Source organism: Brachyistius frenatus, unplaced genomic scaffold, assembly GCF_029030835.1.
Source record: "Brachyistius frenatus isolate BFR_SWC_R1_liver_20210118 unplaced genomic scaffold, ASM2903083v1 Contig_323, whole genome shotgun sequence".
NCBI lineage: Eukaryota > Metazoa > Chordata > Actinopteri > Embiotocidae > Brachyistius > Brachyistius frenatus.
In genome coordinates, this window is record NW_027210922.1 from 175,012 (window position 1) to 193,459 (window position 18,448).

At 47.7% G+C, this 18,448-nt stretch overlaps 1 protein-coding gene across 1 annotated transcript in view; it reads left to right on the top strand.

Annotated features, from left to right (window-relative positions):
* The first annotated feature begins 1,341 nt into the window (after positions 1–1,341).
* LOC138635692 (bone morphogenetic protein receptor type-2-like) overlaps positions 1,342–18,448 on the top strand; it is a 30,435-nt gene continuing 13,328 nt past the window's right edge. The window contains exons 1-3 of the mRNA XM_069723297.1: positions 1,342–1,460; positions 13,962–14,147; positions 14,821–15,000. Coding sequence (XP_069579398.1) covers positions 1,382–1,460; positions 13,962–14,147; positions 14,821–15,000 — 445 coding nt within the window. The 5' untranslated portion in view covers positions 1,342–1,381. The remainder of the gene's footprint in view (positions 1,461–13,961; positions 14,148–14,820; positions 15,001–18,448) is intronic.

An 18,448-nucleotide genomic window follows, 5' to 3' on the forward strand; every position in this document is an offset into this window, starting at 1 on the left:
GCTCTTTGCTATAATAATGTCATTAATGGGATGATTATTATTATTATTATTATTATTCATGATGTGAATGCGGGTGGATACACCAACTAAACCACATCGCGTGTCTTTGAACGCAGCAGCGTGTTTTCCAGGCTGCTGTATCCACAGTCTGCGGCACAGCGGCGCTGCACCCCCCCCCTCGGCCCCCCTCCCTCCCTCCCTCCCTCCATGGCTGTGTAGGACTGGTCCTCCTCCTCCTCCCCACCAACACCAACCCCACAACAGCAACCTGATACCGGAGACGAGCGGTCCAGACAAGCCTGCGGGGGAAAAAAAAAAACTAAAAGCGCCGAGGCGTTCCCAGCCGCCCCGGATCACCGACAGATATCCATCTCTTCCTCCCCCTCCGCTGCGCTCCGCTCCGCCGCCGGTCTGTGAAGCGCGACCCCCCGGGGGAGGAACGATCCTCCCGTCTGACGATCGCCCGAGGAGAGGAGCTGACTTGTGAATTATTTCTCGGGTGTGTGTGTGTTTTTTTTTTTTTCTTCTTCTTCTTCCCTGCCCCTCTCCGCGACGACGCGGTCGCGGAATGAGACCGGACCCCGGGACGACTCCCGGGCTAAGCGTCGTGTTCGCTCCCATCGCGGAGGTGGACGGGGGGGGGGGGGGTGAGCGGAGCTAACCCCGAGCTAGTCGGCTAAAACCGCTTTTTATACGCCCGAAATTCTCCGGCTGCGATGTCGAAAGAGGGGACGTCCTTACAAACCGTGCGGCTGAAAACGGTTCGTGTGTAGGCGGGGGAGGGGGGGAAAGAGCTTCTTCAAGCCGCGTTTGGACTCTTCTTTTGGGGAAGTTTTTTTTTTTTTTTTTTTTTTCTTTCGGTAGTGCCAGACGGCAGCTAGCGATGCTAGGCTAGGCTAGCAGACATGGACGCTGTCCGCTGGCTGAGACGGAGCTGGAAGACCCGCCGAACAAGTTAGCTGCTCCGGCGGCGGAGCCCGGAGACCTCGGGCCGAAACTTGGGAACTTTTGTTGTTGGTTTTTTTTTTTTTTTCCTTCTTCTTTTTTTTTTTTTTTTAAATAAATAAATAAATCGGAGCTCGTTAATGTTAGTTTACCGAAATCACGTCCCCCCCCTCTTTTGGTTTTCTTCGTGTGTGTTGGTGGTTGTGGTTTTTTTTTTTTTGCATCGTTTTCTCCGACGCCTGCGAGAGCAGTTCAGGTTACCGAGCTGACGTGAGGAGGAAGAAGGGGACAGATTACGTGTGGAAGCTGCAGGAGAAAAAAAAAAAAAAAAAAAACACTAGTTTTTTTTTTGTGTGTGTTTTTTTTGGAGGAGCTCCAACAACAAGACCTCCTGCCTCACCCCCCCCACCCCCCAATAAAAAAAGAAAACGCTGTCATGGCTGGGGGTCGCATCACGATGAAATCCCTCGCTAAATTCGGGTTTTGCCTGGCGATCCTCCTGACTTCAGTGGCCGGTGAGTTGGTCCTTATTATTATTATTATTATTATTATTATTAATTTATTTGGAGAGAGAATATGTGCTTGTCATTCAACATGTGATGCTTTCCCTCATCTTCTGCTTGATTTCCGTGCTCACTTTTTTTTTTTTTTTTTTTGGGTGGGGGGGTGGGGGTGTTTGCAGATGTTGTCTCTCCTCATTTTCTTTAAGTGTGTTGTGTTTATGGTTTATGTCCCCTCCCCCCCCCCAATCGTTGTCGATGTGTCATTATCTCTGGACTGGATCTGAGGAGTTAAAAGTCGGAGCATCACATGTTTTTTTTGTTTTTTTTTAAATCATTCTGTGTACAAAAGGCCTGGAAAAACACAAGCCAAACATACCGCAGTCCTTGTCTGCCAAGTTGTGTGTGTGTGTGTGTGTGTGTGTGTGTGTGTGTGCGTGCATCCCCACCACCACCACCACCACCACCACCACCACCACCCTTCTGTTCGAGACTTTCTGGGCCTCGGCCAGGCTTCTGGGAGACCTTGGGCACGATAAGATAGTAAAAGCCGAAGGGGAGGAAGGAGGGCAGGTGGAATGTGTGGGAAGACCGGGACGGTATTTTTACAAGACCGGGGGTAGTTTTCTCATCGCCAGAAGTTCAGGTCTCGTTTTACAGCCCGGTTGTTGTTGTTGTTGTTGTTTTTTTTTGCGAATGCGTGTATAAACAGCTTAATAACAACGTATTATCGTTTCTCCTCCGCCCATTCACAGGAAGGGGGGAAAAAAAAAATAAGAAGCCCCGAATAATGAGAACTGCCGTCATTTGAATACACAGCGTTCGTGGTTGTACCGCTTTGCATTTATATTTGAATGTATAACAGACGAGCGGCGGACCGCCCAGCGTTGTTTGTTTTGAATTCTTACTTTGTGAGTACGAAGCCGGTACGTGACCCGAGTCGAGGAGGAACTTTGAATCGGGCGGCGGCGGAGGCCGATGACGCGTTCACGGAACGGGACGAAATGTCCGATTGGGACTTTGTTGTTGGGTTTGTTTTACCGTTGATCGCCACCTTGTGGCCGCAAAACCAATCGCGAGCGGCGACGAGGTCGACACGGCGGATAAAGGTTTGCCCCGCTGGTGGTACGTAGCGACGGGCGTTTCAAGAGAAAGTAAAAAAATAAATAGAAAATATTAATCAAATATGCCTTTTATCTTCTCTTTATGTTGTTTCAATGGCGCATTACCGCCACCTTCAGACAGGAGTAAGTCATGACAACTACGGGAAATAAGGAAGAACGATAGTACGCATACATTTTTTATTTTTATTTATAATCTCGTGCTGACGTCCATCGCCGCTGTCCCTCGAGGCTCGCCGTGAGCTACCACAGGCTACCGTTAGTCGAGCCACCGTAGCCAGCCCGGCTAGCTGTTATCAGAAATTTAGACCGAACCGCACGTGTGAATTTTTTTTTTTTGGGGGGGGGGGGGGGGCGTTTTAACCTTCTATTCAACGGCACGTCGTGGAGCATTAGCGAGGCGTACGTACGGCAGTCGGAACATGAAAAGATGTAAAGTCGGACATAAGACCTTCTAGCGCGAGTCGCTGTTCGGAAATAGGAATAAAAGGCCAGGTGGGACGGTCGTATAGTCCTCCAGACGCTTCCACGATCTCGGCGTCTTTTTAAACATAAGAAATAAAAATCCGTCTTCTTACCGGACTGTTTTGCCGTTGGCGGCCATCCCGTCGGAAAAATGAGACGTTAAAGCGTCCCGTTGGTTTGTCGAGTGTCCATTAAACCTTCAAACCGGAAGAAGAAGAAGACGCGACAACGATGCGGAAACCCGACCGTTGTCGCGCAAAAATTGTCCGCGGGCAGCTTAAATCATCGCGATCACGGGGTTATGTAATAACTGTGGTGGTGGTGGGACGGGGTAAAGGGGGGGGGGGGCGCTTCACATCACCATGAATTATTTGCGCCTCCGTTAGCGATCGCCGCCGAGACGATCGGCCCGATGGGCGATCAATCGACGCTCGATTTTTTTAAAAAAAATGTAAAAAAATAAATGAATGAATGAGGGCGGCAGTCAGACTTTGTTTTGGCGTAACGACTGCAAAGAGACGGGAGACAAAGCGTCTCTCTGTCTCTGTCTCGGTGCTGCTGCCGCCGCCGCCGCTCTCGTGAATGCAAAGCAGAAGAGATCCCGGTGCCTCGGGATCGTACTCGCAACGTCGAGGCGGAGCGGAGGAGCCTAATAGCCTGAGGTGGTGTCGGGGGGAGGAGGGGAAGGGGGGGGGGTAGCTAGTCATCTTCTCTGACCCAGCGTCCCCCCCCCCCGCCCCCACACACACACTTTAATGTCGCCCCTATTGCAACCCGACTCCACCTCTGGCTTTCAAATATTATTATTATTTTATTTATTTTTTTGCCCGGTTTTCCCACCCGCCGCGCCGTTTAACCCGTTTTTGCAGCCGGGCCGCCCGTCCGTAACCAGGGCGACCGATCGGCGGCGCGTCCGCGCGTTTAAAAACGCCTGCCGCTTCGAAATCTGGAGCGGGATAACACGGATCCGGAGACTCCACCTGGCAGGTGTTCTGCTCGTGTCGGCGTATTTAGTCAAGCCCCCATCCCACCCTCACCCCCTCCCTTTTGTTTTGGTGGTGGTGGTGGTGGGGGCGGTGGAGGGGGGGGGGTGTTCCCAAAGAAGGATTAAGGGGCAGCGGTTGTATACGAAAGCGTAAGAAAAAAAGGGGGCGAGCTCATTCGCTACGCTCATCCAAAACCCCTGAAACTGTCCCCCTGACAGACCTTACTGCCCCCCCCCCCACCACCACCACCCACCCAACCACCACGCCACTTTTTTACGCGAGATTACGACGTCTGAATGTCTTACGAAGTCACACAACAACAACAAAAAACTCCTCCCCCTCCCCCCCCCTTTTAATGGCACGTTTTAGTCGGAAGGAACGAACTCGCCAAACGGGAACTTCTTAAATGCCACGTTCGGAGGGGAAATGCCGCCTCGGTGACACATGCGCGCACAAATTGCAGCCGAGACAATTTTTTTTGGGGGGGGGTAAACAAAAGGCAGAAGGAGTCTCGGGGCGAGTTTTTAGTCGCACCGCAGGATGCCACGCTGAAATATTTTTGCGAGTAGTAATACGTGGGGGAGGGAAACTCCACCAACATGACGCGTTAAAGCGCTTTCTTCAGTCATTCATTCTGTCTCGGAACGGAGGAAGTAAAAAAAAAAAAAAAACCTCAAGTTTTAGGATTCCAGACGCTTCAGACGAAGAAAAACTTTCGATATGTTTGCTTAAGAAGTGACGGAAAGAATTAAGAAATGTCGGCGCCTCCACCGATTATATTCTATCGGCCGTATTGGTATATACGTTGGCCGATACGATGACTTTCAGCCGGTCGTAATGCAGAAACCGATAACCCTCGTAAGATGTACTTCTTTTACATACGTTTCGTCGCAAGAAACATATATAAGTATCTTTACTTCCTCGTATCGGTTCCAAAAATCCAGTGTCGGTCTACAATATGCCGTGTATAAATACTCGTGACACCAGTATTGGGGCGGCGCGGTGGTTGGCACTGTCGCCTCGCAGCAAAAAGGTTCCGGGTTCGAATCCGGTCCTGGGCCCCTTCCGTGCGGAGTTTGCAGGTTCTCCCTGCGCTTGCGTGGGTTCTCTCCGGGTTCTCCGTCTTCCTCCCATCACCCAAAAACATGCACCTCAGGTTGGTTGGTTGGCGCCGCGGTCGTGGCAGCCTGCTGCAGCAGCTCCCCCTCGGGGATTAATAGAGTACAATAAAATTATTAATAATCGGCCCCAAACTCCAGTATCGGTCGGGCTCGAATATATACTGCGTATAAATATTTGGAATTTCAAACCACATATCGACTCCCCGTTACGGTATCGGCATTTGACCGGGGGGGGGGGTCCAGTATCGTTCCGAGTTCGACGAAATATTTTCTGCAAAATTTTCTTCAGATTGATCGTTTCATTCTTTTACAATTTGAATCTCACCGGACGTCCCCACCGCGAGATGAGCGAAGTCTCGAATTGGAGAGCGGCGCGACGACACGCGGCAGCCGTTTTTATTTGGGGCCGGAGATGTGAAACCGCTGCAGCCCCGCTTTGATTCCATGACATCTGGCACGCCGTCCGCATCATTATTTTCGGTGGGAAGAGAAAGACACCGGGCTGCAGATAGAAACAGACCAATGGAGGCGCGAGGCCCTTTTCTTTTTTTTCTTTTTATAACTGTTCAGATGAAATGAGCATGTTTCTTTACTACATTTTTTTTTTTTTTTAGTTTCTGAATCGGAGGTAAAAGCAAAAAAAAAAAAACATCTGACACAATAGAACAGTGTTCAGCCAACCTACCGGTTTGGCCAAAAAAAAAAAAAAAAAAAAGGAGAAATTAGTGGATGTTTGGGGAAAACAAAAGGTGCAGCCTTGAGATGGTAACTCGGAGTGACAGCGTATGATTAGCACGAAGCGTTCTCCTTGACCGGCAGAGACAATAAGTCTAGAGCGCGCAAAAAATGTTGGACGAGCTGGGGTTTTTATTTTATTTTTTTTTGCTTTGTTTTGGTTTTTGTATCCGAATGGACAGAAGCTTTAAAAAAAAAAAAAAAAAAAGGCAGCTACTTGTCTTTTTAGGGAGTCTTGTTTATTTCTCGCTGCTGCTCCATTATCCCACAAGTGTCATATAGCAGTGAATAAAAGAGTGTTAACGGTGCAGAGACTAGATAATATGTGCTTTATGTATCACTGATGGTAAATTATAACAATGATAATTAAAGGCAGAATGATACTGGATTTTTTTTTTTTTTTTTTTTTTTTTGGGGGGGGGGGCGATTACAGAAAGAAAAAAAATATTGGTGGATTATTTTTTTTTCAAAGTATCGTGAGACAAAAACACATTTTTGTCTTTGCAACGGCCCCTCAAAAGTGGTTATTGAATACTTTTGACACTTGACGGGATATTTTTCCGTTTCCTGTCCACGCTGACGTCCAACTGCCGATATTTAAAAAAAAAAAAAAGGAGATCAATTTTCGGTTTTCTTTTGTTCTGTTTTCTTGACTTGTCTGTAAAATATCGAATCTAAAAAAATAAAAAAAAAACGTGACGGAAAAAAAGAAAAACAGCTGGAAAAATTTGAATTTTACTGTTTACTAATTATTATTTTTTTTTAAATAGAAACAAAAAGAATCAAATCTATGGATTATCTAGATGTTTCAGCTCTACGCTTGTGTGTGTGTGTGTGTGTTTTTTTTTTTAAATAAGCGACAACATGCCCGCATAGCTCTCTCAGAGTAGAACCAAACCACAGGCCCCTACCGGCGGAACGGCCGGATGCCCCCCCCCCCCACCCACCCACCCCACGGTCGAGTCGAGCCTGAACTTGCCGCAAGTCCGACGAGCGAAACGACGTCGTCGCTGAACTAAGACTCAAATTTGGACGGGAGCCTAAAACCGAACTTTAAACTCGTTCCATAAATAATCCTGGATTATACCCCCCCCCCCCCCCCCCGCCGTGCCGTGGCAAACACCATTTATTTATTTTTTTTAGTCGTACCCGTGTTTTCACGACATATTCGGGAAAGTTAAGGTATACATGGGGGGAGGTGGAAACGGGGGGGGGGGGGGATTTTGGTATAAATGCACGGTGGTCAATAATGGAGGCCTCTAAAGCTTTGAGGGTAGTATATAAGCTCCCCCCGCCCCCCCAACCCAGGATCCAGGATTAGCATAACTGTACCAGACCCAGACAGACACAGGCTTGAGTGGTGGTCATGATGGTGTTTTTGAGGGGGGCGGGGCGGGGGGGGGGGGTCAACAGATGGGACAGATTAAAGAACACCAACACCACCCACCTCCATCCTTAAACTCAACCCCGAGGCGGGGGGGGGGGGGGGGCTTTGGGGAAAATTGGGGGTGTCAGCAAATCCCACCGGTCCTACCTCAGCAACAAGCGTCGCACCCAAACAAACAAACAACAGCAGCAGGTAGGAGGCGGGCGCCGCTGACGACTGTCGCCGTGGCGACGAGAGATAAAAAAAATAAATAAAGCCCGCGATCACCTGCGTGGAGACGGGATTGCGTCTTTGCATTTCAAAGGCATTTTTTTCCCGTAAAGCACGACGACCCGCCGGACGACGGCGCCTTCGGTTACAGAAGAGCCACCTTTGCTTCTTTTCGTTTCAGTCCCCCCCCCCCCCCCCTCACACACACACACACACACCTCCTCCCCCATTCCCTCCCCTTTGCTGTAGTTTTTCTGTCTCTAATCTCGGACGTGAACTCTCGGAGCGGTGGGGGGGGGGGGGGGGGGGGGGAGACAGCGGCTCGGGGGTCGACTTTTAATCAAGTCTCAGAAAGAAAAGGAACGAAGGGCCCCGTGCCTCGCGTCGCTCCCTTCGGGCCTTGGCGGCAGGAGAAGGAGAGAGAGACAGATTAGATCGCTGTTGTGTTTTAGCAGCGAGGCTCAGAGAGGGGAGGAGGAGGAGGAGGGAGGGTGCACCGAAGGCCAGTTGGGGGAGGAGGTTTTTTTTGGATGGAGGAGGAGGAGGAGGGGAGATTAGCAAATAACTGGGCCATGGGTAAACACTCAGCGGTGCCCGCCATCATCCAATGGAGAGGCTCGGAGCAGCAAAACTACTCCGGAGCCTTTTGATATGACTCGCCCCTCTCTCTCTCTCTCTCTCTCTCTCTCTCTCTCTCTCTCGCTCGCTCCACTGGCCTTGCCTGCGTACTCTGACCCACAATCCAATACTGCAGGAGAAGCCAAGATTACATAGCGAGCGCCGCAAGAGCGGAGCGGCGTGCGGAGCCTGCAGCGGCCAATCAGAGAGCGAAGAAAAACAACACCAGAGATTTGGCATCCAACCAGAAATGCCAAAGGAATATACAAGTCAACGGAACCAACTTTGCCTCCATCTGACCGGAAACCCGACGATGCTACGTCCCCGCCCACCGGTAGCCGTAACCTGACTGCACCGCGGGCCTGTCAATCAAACAAGACACGCCTCCCCCGTTGTATAAACTCCCGGTTCAGTTTAACATCTAAACTTCCTTGTGTGCTCCCGATTCCTTTTATATATATATATATATATATATATATATATATATATATATATATATATATATACATATATTTCGAGTGCCAATTGGATTTCTGCATTTCAGCTGTCGCCGAAAGAAAAAGTTCTTTGAGTGCAGTTCTGTAATACAAAGCAAAGACCAATGCTTCTTATGATCACCACTAAGTGTGGTGGTGGGGGGTGGGGGGGATTATCAAGTTTCCAGACGCTAATGTACGTTAAGAGCTCCGTGCCCCTTTTTTTTTTTTTTTTTTTTTTTTAACCCTCGTCCCGCCAAGAAACATGCCTACACAGTGCTGCTGTAAACCCCCCCCCCCCCCACGCCTGACTGCAACCCCGTGACCGGCTGTCTTTGACTGAAATAACATTGTGACACGGCGGCTGACGCGCGACACGTTAAATAGTTTCATTGTGCGCATAACAAGCGCCGGCGCCAGATCAAGAGAGAGCGCCGCCTGATCGCATCACAAGAGGCTCCTTTTTATAATTCCTTCTCACCTCCGGCGTCTTGAGACCAAAACGGGGGGTGGAGGGGGAGGTGGGGGGGGCCCCTATTATTCACGCTCCGTAAGTATGGCGTTCAGGATTTAGTGGCTTGATATTTGAAAAGAAAAGAAGACAGGACAGGGATGCAGTTTCGCGGTAAAGCGGCGAACCCCTACGTACTCGTAGAACTGAAGTTACGTCCCGGTAACCTACCAAACTAGCCAAGATGGCGACGGCCAAAGAAAACCCAAAGACCATTTGGTCTCCCGCTTGGTCGTAACGCTCGTTTGTAACTTTCGCGGTGAAGCACATTCATAACAACAATTGATAACCAAACGTTTGCACCGTTGGAGTGTCCAAGGTCACTTAGGCGTGCGGACCGGGGGGAGGAGGAATCGGGGATCGAACCAACAACCCTCCCGACTAGTAGGCGACCGACATCGGTCCCTTATTTTTTTTTGTTTTTTTGGGGGGGGGCGCTATGAATCTTTAAAAGAAATGAAATACCGGGACACCTCCGAGCTACAACTTTTCGGAAACACGTACCCGCAAAAAACACGTGCGCCGTATTCCGAAGACGAGGACGAAGCCTCGCGCGTTGTCCTGGAAACGCAGACGGGCTTTTTAATTTGAAAAAGGGAAAACGGGAGGTTGCGGCATTTCGACCCGGCCGATGGCGTCCGCTCGCTCACTCAAGTCGGTGAAGTGGCCGGAGGGGCGTTCATACACGTGATGTTGCCGTCAAGCAAAAAAAGCCCCCAAAAAAAACGGTCCATCTGCCGAGCTTTTATTTTGAAACGGCTATACAGGAAGTGCCACGTTTTGTCTCGTATTCGGCTGATAACGCCGATTTTTTTTTCTTTTTTACTGTAACTTGTGGATAAAGGCCCCGCAAAAAAATTATTTCTAGGTTAATTCTCAGGCCGCAACCCCCCCCCCCCACCTCTTCCCCCCCACACTCCTCCTCCACACCCAAGAGATCTAGCATCCTTACGGCGGATTCATTTTCATAAGCTTCGAACTTTAGAAGGAAAAAAAAAGAATGAATAATTAATGCGGGTGAGCGGTTTATCTATCCCGGCTATTTTTATTTATTTATTTTTTGCCGGAGAGACGAGGAGATGCTCGGCTCGGCGGGTTTCTACTTCCTGCCGGCGCTGGCGTGCGAGGTCGCCGTTTGTCCGGCCGTCTGTGGGTGTTGTCTCAGGCTCCGCAATTCCTGCCATTGTTCCTTTATGTTTTCTCCACTTGATGCGAGAGTTCCTCCTGTACAGTAAGTGTCGTCCCTTTCCACCCCCCCGCCAACGCCCCCCCCCCCTCCCCCCCCACCACCACCACCACCTCATCGCCGGGTTTTTAGGGCGAGTATTGAGAACGGAGAAACAAAACGCATTCGAGACTGAAAGGATACGTTTGTATGCGCCTCGGCCTTGCGCCTTTCTTTTTCTTTTTCTTTTCCCATCAAGCTGCTCAGGCTGCTATCAACTAAACACAAGCATCGAGTCTTTTCACTCAACCAGAGAACGTCGGGACTGAAAAACACAAGACTTCTTTTCAAAAGTTGAAGCTTTTTAAACGGATCTTGAAGAGTTTTCTTGTATAATTTTGTACATTTTGCAGTCGGCGGTGACCGTGGCTTCTTCAGAAAGAAGAGAAAGACTAAATCAGGATTCCAGCAGTCGCCGCTTTCTTTTGTGCCGCGGCGACAGCCGTTCGCCGGCTCGCTATTGGAGCCGACGTTAGCTTCGAGACTCGGACGAAAGCTCTCGTTTCCGACGCGCTCCACGTTTGGAGAGCCGACTCGTGAACGGGGGGTCATCAGCTGACGAGTCCCAAAGCACGAAGTCCACAAACAAGAAACAACATGGTTCCTTTACAGAATACAAGATTAGTCCGTTTGTTTGACAATAACGTCATCAGCTACTTAACTTACATACTTCGATTGATAGAGAGAGAGATAGAGATAATAGATATATATAATAGATAGATATAGATAATAGATAGATATAATAGATAGATATAGATAATAGATATAGATAGGTAGATATAGATAATAGATGTAGATAATAGATAGATGTAGATAATAGATAGATATAGATAGGTAGATATAGATAATAGATAGATATAGATAATAGATAGATATAGATAGGTAGATATAGATAATAGATAGACATAGATAGGTAGATATAGATAATAGATAGATATAGATAATAGATAGATATAGATAGGTAGATATAGATAATAGATAGACATAGATAGGTAGATATAGATAATAGAGATAGATAATAGATAGATATAGATAATAGATAGATATAGATATATAGATAGATAGATATAGATAATAGGTAGATATAGATAATAGATAGATGTAGATAGGTAGATATAGATAATAGATAGATATAGATAATAGATATAGATAATAGGTAGATATAGATATTGATAATAGATAGATATAGATAATAGATAGATATAGATAATAGATAGATATAGATAGGTAGATATAGATATTGATAATAGATAGATATAGATAATAGATAGATGTAGATAGGTAGATATAGATAATAGATAGATATAGATAATAGATATAGATAATAGATAGATGTAGATGATAGATAGATAGATAGATAGATAGATAGATAGATAGATAGATAGATAGATAGATAGATAGATAGATAGAGATAGATATAGATAATAGATAGATAGATAGACTTTTTAGTCATCAAGTCACTGTAACTTGTGAATCATTTTGCTGTCTAGCCTCCCCCCCCCCCCAACAATGGGTCGGCGGCCAAATGTATTTCACGTGTTACTACGCACAACAACGACAACCCCCCCCAAAAAAAATCCATAACGGTCTAGGTGCACGCTATATTTAGATATATATTTTTTTCCTCGTGCTTCGCCTCGCGGTCACGCAGGTCTTCTCTTCTCCGAACGGGGAGCAGAGCCGTTGTAGCGGCGCTCTCTTCAAAGCCACCAGACTCCCTTGACAAAAGCAGCAATTCTCTTGAACTCACCGCCTCACACAGGGAAGCCAAAAGCTCCCGCCTTACATTGTGTTCACGTAGAAAGTGTTGTTGTTTTCTTTTTAAGATCAACTCTGTTGTCATTTTAATCATTTTAGTTTAACGGTTCACTTTAAACTCATTATATATTTTAAACAAATAAATTAAAAAAAACACGCCTGTGAACGCAACAAATTTACAGCTAAAAACCAGAGATGACCTACGGTTCAATACCGTCCCTGAAGTAGACAGACACACACACACACACACACACACACACACACGCTGTGCAACCGATAGCCGGACACACCTTCCATACCTAGTCACGGTTGCTAAGCGACAATCAGACAATCGCTCATCTCGGTGAAAGGTTACCGGGGCCGTCCCCCGCTCACGTCTGCGGTTCCTTTTTACTTATTGATTGATTTATTTTTTATTTGTTTTCATTCTGAGTCGGCTGAATTAATTCCATCTTCTTTTTTAGTTCAATATTAATTTCCTGTCCTCCACGTAGAAAAGAAAACACTCGGTCTTCGACAGCGTGTCGAGAAAATAAAAGCTCTGCAGATAAGCCACTTATTCTTGTCAAGTAATGAAATGAGAAACTGTCGCGCACTCACAATGAGGCTCGTTCATATTTTGACAAAACGGAAGAATAAATGGAAACGTGGCCTTTTTTTTTTTTTTTTTTAAGGGTGTCTTTTTTTCTTCTTTTTTTTTTACACTGAAGCGGTTGGTAAAAAAAAACAACAACAAAAAAAAACAACGTGAATTTTGACATCCACCATCATCTGGATGGAGTTATAGCACCGTGGTCACGTGTGTGTGTGTGTGGGGGAGGGGGGGAGGGAGGAGGTTGATAGCTTTATCTGCTGGATGGGAGCAGAGGAGGAGAAGTTGGCTGCGTGCCCGAGTGGAGCTAGCACTCCCCCTCCTCCCCCCCTCCCCCGGGGACCGCCCTCTTGCCCACACGGGCTCACTTGACCTTGGGCAGGGCACGGCCACCCTCCCCTGCCCTCTCCTCCCCTGCCCTCTCCTCCCCTGCCGGATGGAGGAAAGGGAGGAGCTGTGCGAGTGAGGGGTGGGGAGGCGGGAGGGGGGGGGGGGGGGCGGAAACAAACTGGCACATCATGTTTTTTTCCACCTTATCTGAAATTACCCATAATTCCCGGCTGTGTACACAAACACGCGCCCTCTTGGACATTCCAGGCGATTTCCCTCCGCAAAGTGAGCGAGTCACACTCACACACACACACACACACACACACACACACACACACACACACACACACATTTTCTGCATGCCAGGCTACAAATCAAATGACTTTCACGAAGGTGGGAGCTTTAATTCGTGCACTGAGCAATCTGACATCCCCCCCCCCACACACACACACACACCCCAACACGCTTCTTTCTTTTTGTTTATGTTTTTTTAATTAAAGCCATTTGGAGTCCCCACGCCCTCTCGTGACCCCCCCACCCACACACACACACACACACACACACACACACACACACACACACACTCCTCCGTGCCCTTCAGGCTGCAGTTTAAATGTTCTCACGTGTGGATTCTTCCTGTATTGACGCGGATGCGACCGGCGGCGTCAATCGGCCTCGGTTGGCTGGTTGTGTGTGTGTGTGTGTGTGTGTGTGTGTGTGTGTGTGTGTGTGTGTGTGTGTGTGTGTGTGTGTGTGTGTGTGTGTGTGTGTGTTTTTTTCCATCATCATAAACCTCAGTTGTTGTTTTTTTATTTGCTCGGGAAAAAAATGCGGTGCGATTTACCGTGTGTGTGTGTGTGTGTATATGTGTGTGTTTTTTCCATCATCATAAACCTCAGTTGTTGTTTTTTTTATTTGCTCGGAAAAAAAAAATGCAGCGCGATTTACCGTGTGTGTGTGTGTGTGTGTGTGTCTCTGCAGCGGCGCAGGGCGAGGAGAGGGAGTGCGCCTTCACGGACCAGCAGCAGCAATGGGAGGTGGAGCGGGTGGCGGGCGGCGAGGGCCGCGTCTCCCCGGAGAACACCACCATCCGATGCGCCAAGGGCAGCCACTGCTTCGGCCTGTGGGAGAAGAGCCCGCCGGGCGAAGTGCGGCTGGTCAAGCAAGGTAAACCTCCCCCCCCACCACCCGCCCGTTGGCGCTCTCTTGGGTATCGCCGTGACGACGCGTTTCGGGTACAAAGGAAACGCCGGTTTTTTTTTGTTGTTGTTGTTTTCTTCCGTTTAATCCTTCGCTCGGCTGAGGTTACATTTTCTGAACCGGGAGGGGTTTCCACGGTAACCTAAAGTTCTCTCTCCGACGTCACCAGACTGCGGCGAGATAAATTTGAATAAAAAAAAAAAAAAAAAAGAATTCAAAAATTAGGACTGCGAATCGGAAAATAGGAACTCGAGGTTTCGTAATGTTTTTTTTTTTTTTATAAACAAACCAACGGGTGACGTAACTGCTGGTTGCCAAATCACCCCCCCCCCCCCCCCAAAAAAAAAAAATCTCTAAAGAGCTGAGCTGGATGCCTTATTGCAGACATCCACGTCTTCATCAAAACTTGACAGCATTTTTGGTTGCCGTGGCGATGGGTGATCGCCATTGTCCCCCCTCACTCCCCCGAATCACTCGGCCGATGAACGGGTTTTTTCTACGATCCTTCAACTCGTGGACTTTTCCCCCGCGAGTGACGAACACTGACCCCCACCACCCCCCCTCCCCTCTCCACCCCAACATTCAAGGTCTTTTTTTTTGTTTTTGTTTTTTAACTCCGCCCCCTTTCCCCGCCCCTCAGGTTGCTGGACTCACCTCGGCGACAACCAGGGCTGCAAGGACGACCGCTGCGTGGTGACCAACCTGCCGCCGCAGATCCAGAACGGCACGTACCACTTCTGCTGCTGCGGCAGCGACATGTGCAACGTCAACTTCACCGAGGACTTCCCGCCGCCGAGCCCCACCACGGCGCAGCCCCTCTGTAAGGACGACAAACAAACAAACAAACGATTACGTTCAACACCGAAAATGTCTCGCAACCGGCTCTCGGCCCACCCGCGGTTTTAATACTCGACTTTCACGTCGTAGACGGAGAAAGAAAAAATCAGTGCGGACGCCTGTTTCAGACGAAATAGATCAACTCTGGGTTAATACAGAAACAAAAAGAAGGAAGGGAAAGACTAATAAAGACAAAGCGGCGAAGTGTGAAAGGCTCCAGATGATCCCAACACCTACGCGGATCTTCCTTCTCCGCCGCGAGAAAATAAGACCCGATCTTCCTGAATGGCGTCTATGAAGAACCTCGACAAGCTGCCGAGATGAATCGGTTTTCTGTCCGGTCATCATCAGCTGGGTTTTTTTTTGGTGTTTTTTTTTTTTTGTCCCTCGTAAGCCGGCGATAGATTACAAAGAGCGAGTTGTCGGGTTTGTTCTCGTGAAAAGGTGGTTTCGTCCCCCCCCCCCCCCCCCCTCTAGGTTTTTCTTTTCTTTTTCCTTTCGGCTGTGAGTCAAGGCGGCGGCGGCGGCGTTTGACAGCTCGTCACGTCTCCTCGCCCACGCGTTAAAAAAAAATGAAACGCGCCGTCGTCGCTCCGCATTCCGCGGATTACGCGCCGTCTCCGTCTCCGTCCCCGAGACAAAAGACGAGGAGGCTCGGATTTAATTGGTGCCGATTCCAGTCGTTCATTCCCGAACGTGCCCGGGCGGGTTTTGTTTGTTTTTCGTGGGATTGCGACACCCGAGCCGACGCGACGGAAGCGGAGTGAAAAGTAGTGGAGAGCAACTTAAAGGTCCTGCGTTCAATACTATATTTGAAAATAATCATAAGAATTCGCTTAAAAGTACTCGTCGTGCGGGACGACCCATTTCCAGGGAATATCAGGGAATTTTAAATGCTCTTTTACTCAGACTGCAGAATTTTAAATGCTCTTTTCTAAACAGGGAAATTCAGAGACTTTGGTCTTTTTTTTTTTTTTTTAGGCCTAATCCTGCAATATTAAATATTTTTTTTCCAAACAGTAAAATTCAGACATTTTGGTCATTTTTTTTAGGCCTAATCCTGGAATATCAGGGAATTTTGTTTGCGTGTTTACATTTTTGTTGCAATTTCTGTTGCGGCCCTTAAATACGATTATTCTACCACACCTAACGTGCATAATATCACATTAATAACAGGGATGAAACGGTTAATTGATCAAGAAGAAAATGAGTTTGACAACTATTTTTGACATTGTATTTATTTTAAATCAAACACTATTTGACAATTAGCTTCTTTTTTTTTTTTTTTCACCGTCCGGGAACTTTGAACCATTTTATAAGACTTAAGAAAAACAAATGGGACCGGTCGTCATCAAAAGCAGTGAGAAGCTGCCGCTTTAATTCCTAAGATCAAGTTGTATACAAAGCTCTGAAGTTCGGAGGAGTTAAAACCGGAAATACCCTCGATTGGATTTTTTTCTTAATTTGCCTGGTTGCTTCCCGTTGCCGGGGGTTTCGTGGTCCTTTTGATTGGGACGTGTCGGCGATACAACGGCAGCGGACGCTGTCGGACACGTTATGGAGATTTTAAACGGCCTCCTGGTGTGTGCGTCTGCGTTTTGTCAGATAGCCTCCTGTGCAACCCTCTTGTTGATTGGGAACTCGGTGACCTTGGCATTGGAGGGGAGCCTTGTGTCAGCCCGCGCGCGCGCGTGTGTGTGCGCGAGTGTGTGTGTGTGTGCGCGCGTGTGTGTGTGTGTGTGTGTGCGTGCGTGTTCATGGTAGCATGTCAGTCAAAGCCTGCCCTTAAGCTCTCTCGGAGCCATCAATTATTGATGAAGCTCGGCAGCAGCACCGCTGCGTTTCTGGACCTCTATACTTCTATCTGGTGTGTGTGTGTGTGTGTGTGTGTGTGTGTGTGTGTGTGTGTGTGTGTGTGTGTGTGTGTGTGTGTGTGTGTGTGTGTGTGTGTGTGTGTTTAATTCAGCTAACTGCTTCTACCTGACATCCATCCCAGACATTCATGACCTGCTGCTTTCTGAAGGAAAAAATTGAAACTACTCCGAAATCTTGCGGCGAAAAAAAAAGAAAAAGAGTTTGATGGACCGTTCGACTGCAGAGCGCCGCCGGAATAGTTATTTTTTTTTTTACCTGAGCAGCAGTGATTTCTTTTTGATAAAGCTGAAGCCCAGTTCGGCCTTGAAAAATGCGAGAAGCTCTCTGCAGTGTTATTTAAGACTGACGCAGACGTCGGGGGGGAAAAAAAACCCTCAAACGACACTAAATCAAACGGTAAGAAGGTGCAGAAAACACTCCATGATGTCTAGCAAGTGTATTGAATGGATTTGGTTATTAATAATAACCCCTGGATGACATTTCCAAAGCTGATTTCTTTAAAAAAAAAAAAAAAAATTACAAAAAAAATCGCAATGCGCAATGAAGCCAGAAATGAAGCGATCGATAGTAAAAGAAAAACTCGACCTCGAAGTGCTAAAAAAAAAAAAAAAAAAAAATACCAGACCAGAATATCAGCTTCTTCTTTTTTTTTTTTTTTTTTTTTAAACTCTCCCGAAAGTGGTGCTACTACGATACCAAGTCGTACGTACTGACTGGCCCACAGGCCTGTCAATCAAATAGACACGCCCCTAAAAAAAAAACACGGCTTCATTAACGACGGGGTTATTTTCAGACGGACCGCCCGAAGACTAGAGGAGCGACTTTAGCTGGCGACGCAGAGAAATGTTAATGACTACGAATTACCGGTTGAACGGGAGCCTATGGAGGCTTTTTGTTTGGAGCCGACCCTCTGGTGGCACTCGGCGGTACTGCAGCGTAAGACGTTTTTCAGGCCAGGGGACGCTGCGAACACTTTTTATACCCTGTTTGTCTGTGGGAGAGAACGCTGTTTACGATACAAACGCTCATAAAAACAAGGCAAGAAATTCTCCAGGGCGCCTTTAAAAAAATAAATAAATAAATCACATTTCAGCAGCAGAATTACTACAAATTCCTTTGAAGTTGTGGTTTTTTGTTTTCTTGTATGAGAACGTGTAAACTAAACAAGACGCTGTTCGTGGACGGAGAGGGGTGGGGGGGGGGGGACAAAAACACTCCAGAGAAATCTGTGTGAAATGAAATCCTCCCTCCGAAAAATCTCCTGCGTAGGTTGTTGTTGTTGTTGTTTTTTTCTATTGTGTTTACTCGCCCGAGCGGCGCGACAGTGAAAAAAAGGATAAATCGTGTGTTATCGCGCTGCCGGCTCGTCGGCGTGCATCTCAATTCGCCAATTATCCCGCCCCGTTTGCATGGGCTTTGTGGTGTCCGCCGGCGCTCTCTCTCTCTCTCTCTCTCTCTCTCTCTCTCTCTCTCTCTCCAGATGTTCATGAATACTAGGCGACGTCGACCCGACAACATCTGCTGCGATGGGCGGTGTCGGGGCGGTTTTAGGTGTA